We start from the raw sequence: 6899 nt of genomic DNA, 5'->3' as shown, positions 1-6899 counted from the left end.
CAACTCAGCATTTATGGTATTTATGATTATACAATAAGTGATTTAAAAAGGCTTCATGGTTATATTTTTCATGATAAAATAAATTATAGAAACTAGGCGAGTAATTCCAGTAATTACAACAACCAGACGAGAATAATACGTTTTTAGCCTAACGACCCCTAAATGTCCCCCCCCCCCCCACAGGTCGGGTCAGCGGAAGAGCACGAGGTCGAGGTCAGCCCGACGGCGACCCGACACGACCTCGAAGGCCTCGACGAGTTCACCGAGTACAGCGTCTGGCTCGTGGCGGTCAATGCCAACGGGGCCGGCGACGCGACGCGGGAGGTCACGGCAAGGACATTCTCGGACGTGCCGACGAGGGAGCCTCAGAACGTGACGGTGGAGGCGGCCAGTTCTAGGGTGAGGGAGGTTTATGTTTAAGTTTAAGTTTTAAGTAAGTTTTAAGTAAGTTAAACCTCCCTCCCTCTAGGGTGAGGGAGGTTTAAGCCTTGTGTGTGTGTTTTGTGTGTGTGTGTGTGTGTGTGTGTGTGTGTGTGTGTAGGGGTCTTAGACAGAGAGAGAGGGAGAGGGAGGGAGAGAGGGAAGAGAGAGAGAGAGAGAGAGAGAGAGAGAGAGAGAGAGAGAGAGAGAGAGAGAGGAAGAGAGAGAGAGAGAGAGTTAGAGAGAGAGAGAGAGGGAGAGAGAGGGAGCCTCAGAACGTGACGGTGGAGGTGGCCAGTTCTAGGGTGAGGGAGGTTTTAAGTTTAAGTTTAAGTTTTATGGGTTTAAGTAAGGTTTTAGTAAGTCTTAAGTAAGTTTAAGGTAAGTTTAAGTTTTGAAGTTTTGAAGTTTAAGCTTTTAATTGTTTAGGGGTCGTAGGGAGGGAGGGGGAGAGAGGGGGAGAGGGAGAGGGAGAGAGAGAGGGAGAGAGAGAGGGAGAGAGAGAGGGAGAGAGAGAGGAGAGAGAGGGAGAGAGAGAGGGAGAGAGAGGGAGAGAGAGAGGGAGAGAGAGAGGGAGAGAGAGGGAGAGAGAGGGAGAGGGAGGGAGGGAGGGAGGGAGGGAGAGAGAGAGAGAGAGAGAGAGAGAGAGAGAGAGAGAGAGAGAGAGAGAGAGAGAGAGAGAGAGAGGGGAGAGAAAGAGACAGAGAGAAAGGGAGACAGACAGAGAGAGAGAGAGAGAGAGAGATGCAAAGTGAGAGATTGAGTTATTTGTGCTTATAAGTTTTATGTTGCATGTTTTGTATGGTTATTTGTGTGTGCGTGCAATATATGTATGTATGTATATGTATGTATGTATGTATGGTTTGCTTATATGTATGTATGTGTTCACGTGTATTTGTACGTATATATGTAAGCAAGTGTATCTTTACGTATGTATGTAAGTATGTGTGCACGTAGATGTGTATGTATATATGTATGTGTGCACATAGATGTGTATGTATATATGTATGTGTGCACATAGATGTGTATGTATATATGTATGTGTGCACATAGATGTGTATGTATATATGTAAGTACGTGTGCGTGTATATGTGTATGTATACATGTATGTGTACATGTATATGTGTACATATATATGTAAGTACACGTGTGCCTGTATATGTGTACGCACATATGTAAGTATGTGTGCATATATATTTGTATGTACATATATAAGTATATTTACGTATATTTTCTATAGTTCTATAGTTACGTATAGTTTTCTATAGTTACTTATGTTCATATTATATTTACGTACGTTTTCCCATTATTTATATTTATATTTATGTTCATATAATGTTTATGTACATTTTCCCATTATTTATATTTATATTTATGTTTATACTTATATTCACGTAGGTTTTCTATAGTTCTATAGTTACGTATAGTTTTCTATAGTTCTACAGTTACGTATAGCTTTCTATAGTTCTATAGGTATGTATAGTTTTCTATAGTTCTATAGTTACGTAGTTTTCTACAGTTACGTATGTTCGTATAGTTTTCTATAGTTATGTATGTTCGTATAGTTTTCTATTGCTACGTATGTTCATATAGTTTTCTATAGTTACGTATGTTGGTATAGTTTTCTATTGTTCTATAGTTACGTATGTTGGTATAGTTTTCTATAGTTCTATAGTTACGTATAGTTTTCTATAGTTACGTATAGTTTTCTTTAGTTACGTATAGTTTTCTACAGTTACATATGCTCATAATATATTCACGTACGTTTTCCCTTCCACCAGAGCCTCATCCTGCGCTGGGAGCCCCCGCCGCCCCAGGACCAAAACGGGGTCATCACCGGCTACAAGATAAGGTACAAGGAACGCGGGAAGGCCGGCTCGACCAAGACCAAGACGACCGACGGCAATCGCAGGCTCTTTGCCCTGACGGATCTGAAGAGGAGTACGCAGTATTCCATTAAGGTGAGTGGGGGAGGGAGAGGGAGAGAGGGGGTGGGGGAGGGGGGATGGTTTTGTTTTTGTTTGATTTTTTATTTGTTTTTGATGGTTTTGTTTTTGTTTGTTTTTGGTTGTTTTTTTACTCGGTTTTCTGTGTCTTTTTTGGTTTTTGATTTTTTAATTTTATTTTTCTACTTTATATTAGTATTCTATTAAGGTGAGGGGGGGGAGGTATGTCTGGTTCGGTGGATGTTTTGGTTTGGTTTGTTTTTGTTGTTTGTAGTTGTTGTTTCTGTTTTGTTTTTGTTTTTGTTTGTTGTTTGTAGTTGTTGTTTATTTTCCTCTTTTTCTGTGTCTTCTCTTTCTCTCTGTCTGTCCGAATCGCAGGCTCTTTGTGTGGGGGGGGGGGATGTTTTTGTTTGTTGTTTGTTTTTTTGGTGTTTTTGGTTGTTTTTTGTTTTCCTCGTTTTCTGTATCTTCTTTGGTTTTGTTTTTCTAATTTTTTTTCTGCTTTCTTCTTTCTCTTTTGGTCGTTTTCTTTCACTTTCTCTCTTTTTCTCTCTTTCTTTCTCTCTCCTCTCTCTTTCTCTCTCTCTCCCTCTCTCCCTCTCTTCCTCTCCCAGACTCTCTCTCTCCTCTCTCTCCTCCTATCCGTCTTTTCTCCTCTCCTCTCCTCTCTCTCTCTCTCTCTGCTCTCTTTCTCTTTCTCTCTTCTCTCTTTCTCTCTCTCTCCCTCTTCTCTCTCTCTCCTCTCTCTCTCTCAATTCTCCTCTCTCTCTCTCTCCTCTCTCTCTCTCTCTCTCTCTCTCTCTCTCTCTCTGACCCGAAACCTACAGCTCTGTTCGTTTCTAATTTCGTCTCCATCTTGTATTTCTATTCTCTCTCTCTTTTCTCTCCCTTCCATAAAATTTTTAGATAAAAATCTGTAACTCAACGACCTATTTTGACCTTTCGTGACCTTGACCCCACAGCTCTCTGCCCTGACGGTCAACGGCTCCGGCCCGTCGACCCACTGGATCCCAGCCGAGACCTTCGCCAATGACCTCGACGAAAACCGCGTCCCCGACAAGCCGACTAGCCTTAGAGGTAGGTCAAGGTCATGTTATATAAGGATAGATAGATAGATTGATAAGAGAGAGAGAGAGAGAGAGAGAGAGAGAGGAGAGAGAGAGAGAGAGAGAGAGAGAGAGAGAGAGAGAGAGAGAGAGAAGAGAGAGAGAGAGAGAGAGAGAGAAAGAGATAGATAGAGAGAAAGAGATAGAGAGAGAGATAGATAGATAGATAGATAGATAGACAGACAGATAGATAGACATAGATAGATATAGTTAGACAGATAGATAGATCGATAGATAGTTAGAGAGAGAGATAGATAGATCGATAGATAGTTAGAGATAGATAGATAGATAGATAGATAGATAGATAGATAGACAAGCCGACTAGCCTTAGAGGTAGGTCAAGGTCATGTTTTATAAGGGATAGTTAGATTGATTGATTGATTGATTGATTGATTGATAGAGAGATAGATAGATAGATAGATAGACAGATAGATAAATAGATAGATAGATAGATAGATAGACAGATAGATAGATAGATAAGCCGACCAGCCTTAGAGGTAGGTGAAGGTCATGTTATATAAGGGATAGATAGATAGATAGATTGATAGATAGATAGATTGATAGATAGACAGATTGATAGATAGACAGATAGATAGATCGATATATAGATAGACAGATAGATAGACAGACAGATAGATAGACAGACAGATAGATAGACAGACAGATAGATAGACAGATAGATAGATAGACATATAGATAGACAGATAGATGCTGACCTGACCCATTTTGCCCTATCTTGACCTATCTTGATAGATAGATAGATAGATAGATAAGCCGACCAGTCTTAGAGGTAGGTCAAGGTAATGTTATATATGGGATAGATAGAAAGACAGATAGATAGATCGATAGATAGATAGACAGATAGATAGATAGATAGACAGATAGATAGATCGATAGATCGATAGATAGATAGATAGATAGATAGATAAATAGATAGATAGATAGATGCTGACCTGACCCATTTTGCCCTATCTTGACCTATCTTGATAGATAGATAGATAGATAGATAAGCCGACCAGTCTTAGAGACGGTAAGTTCAAGGTAATTTGTTATATTGGGATAGATGAAAAGACAGATAGATAGATAGAATAAAAGATTAGATCGATAATAGTTAATAGACAGAAATAGATAGATAGTCAGATAGATAGATCGATTAGATCTATAGATAGATAGATAATAGATAGATAGATAAATAGAATAATAGATAGATAATGCCGTGACAAACCTGATCAGATAAAAAACCACACGAAGCCTTAGAGGTTAGGTAGGGTCAATGAAAAATAAGGTCATCAATGCTATAAAGGGGATAGGAGAAAAGAAAAATAGGGGGATATTGATTAGATTAAAATAGGTCATGATAGAATAGATTAAGATATAAATTAAAAAAAAATTTAGATGGATATGAAAGTAAATGAATATTTCATGATAATTGTTGGTAATGGTTTAAAGTGAAAGATGTTTTGGTTAGTAATCTTCTGGTATTAAAAATAAAATTTTTGTTTGATAGATAGAGTAGATTAGTGGTGTAGGTTTAATAGTATTGATTTATAAAAGAGGTTCGTTTTTTGTTTTTCAAAATTAAAAATTTTCTCTTTTTCTAAATTGGGTAAAGGGAAAGAAAGAATGAAAAGAGTGAAAGGAATGTACTGAATGAATGATAGTAAAAAACAGAGAAGGCAAAAAAAAAAAAAAAAAGAAAGAATGAAAAAGACTGTAGGAGAGAGAAAGAAAAGAATGATATTTATAGAACAAGAAAGAAAGCAAAGAGCAATACAGACGACATAAAGAAATAGCAACGAGAATAAAGTACCGCAAATACCAGGTTGCGTATAAAGTTTGAACACACGACCTGAACACCCCACTCCACCTCAAAATTACACCTCACCGCCCCCCTCACCTGATACCTCCCTCCCTCACGCCCTTCCTCGCACCTCTCTCCCCCCCCTCCTCCCTCTCCCGCCAGCCCATTATCAGCACCCCCGCTCGTCCCCTCCCTCCCCCCCCGCCATGCCAGCAATCCCTACCCTCCCCTCCCTTCTCCCTGCTCTCGCCTGCCCCCCTCCACCTCCCGCCCCTTTTGGCACGGCTTACAACTCACCCTTACCTCCACCTAGCTCCCCCTCTCACTACTCTCTCCAAAACAGGTCATTAAAGATAGAAAGAAATACTGTCATACAAGAATTATATCTAAAACAGATAGATAAGATTTATATCAAATTTAGATGGATAAGAGATTATGTTTTGTTCGAAATTTCTGGTATAAATTTTGGATAGATAGATTAGGATAGTGGTAGATTAAATAGTCGATTGATTTAATAGAGGTATGGTTTGTTCAAAATTTCTAATTGGGTTATTACTCGAACAGAGTGAAGAATATTAGTGTTTGTAATTGTATGAAATATATTTTTTCTCTCATTCTTAATTTTTTTGAAATTTTCTTTCCCTCTCTCTCTCTCTCCTCTTCCATTTTCTCTCCCTCTCACTCTCTCTCTCTTAATTTTTTGAAAATTTTCTTTCCCTCTCTCTCTCCTCTTCCATTTTCTCTCCCTCTCTTAATTTTTAAAATTTTCTTTCCCTCTCTCTCTCTCTCATTCTTGAATTTTTGAAATTTTCTCTCTCTCTCATTCTTAATTTTTAAAAATTTCTCTCCCTCTCCCTCTCTCTCATTCTTAATTCTTGACATTTTCTCTCCCTCTCTCTCTCTCTCATTCTTAATTTTTAAAATTTTCTTTCCCCCTCTCTCTCTCTCCTCTTCCATTTCCTTTCCCTATCTCTCTCTCTCTTATTCTTAATCTTTAAAATTTTCTCTCCCTCTCTCCTCTTCCATTTCCTTTCCCCCCCCCACCTCTCTCTCTCTCTCATTCTTAATTTTTGAAATTTTCTCTCCCTCTCTCTCTCTCTCTCATCTTAATATTTTAAATTCTCTCTCCCTCTCTCTCATTCTTAATTTTTTACATTTTCTCTCTCCCCCTCTCTCTCTCTCATTCTTAATTTTTGACATTTTCTCTCTCCCCCCCTCTCTCTCTCATCTTAATATTTTAAATTCTCTCTCCCTCTCTCTCATTCTTAATTTTTGAAATTTTCTCTCTCTCCCCTCTCTCCATCTCTCCCTCATCTCCCTCACATCCTCCCTCTCACCTCTCATCTCTCACTCGCCTTCTCATCTCTCTTCCTCCATCTCTCTCGCCATCTCTTTCTTCTCTCTCTCTCGCCTCTCCCCATCTCTCTCTCATCCTCTCCTCTCTCTCTCCTTCCCTCTCTCTCACTCTCTCATCTCCTCTTTTATCTCCTCTCTCTCACTCTCTCTCTCTCTCCTCCTAATTTTTTGACATTTTCTCTCTCGCTCTCTCGCTCCGCTCTCTCCTTCTCTCTCTTCTCGCTCCTCTCCCTCCCGACCTCTCTCTCTTCTCTTCTCCTCTTAATATTT

At 39.3% G+C, this 6899-nt stretch overlaps 1 protein-coding gene across 1 annotated transcript in view; it reads left to right on the top strand.

Annotated features, from left to right (window-relative positions):
• Nucleotides 1-6899, top strand: part of LOC125038078 (neogenin-like) — a 59247-nt gene that overhangs the window by 15220 nt on the left and 37128 nt on the right. Inside the window, 3 exon segments of the mRNA XM_047631317.1 lie at nucleotides 184-399; nucleotides 2202-2381; nucleotides 3329-3443. Coding sequence (XP_047487273.1) covers nucleotides 184-399; nucleotides 2202-2381; nucleotides 3329-3443 — 511 coding nt within the window.

Source organism: Penaeus chinensis, chromosome 24 (assembly GCF_019202785.1).
Source record: "Penaeus chinensis breed Huanghai No. 1 chromosome 24, ASM1920278v2, whole genome shotgun sequence".
Classification (NCBI taxonomy): Eukaryota; Metazoa; Arthropoda; class Malacostraca; order Decapoda; family Penaeidae; genus Penaeus; species Penaeus chinensis.
The sequence above is the reverse complement of the archived record's forward strand: the minus strand, read 5'-3'. Positions and strand labels throughout refer to the sequence as shown.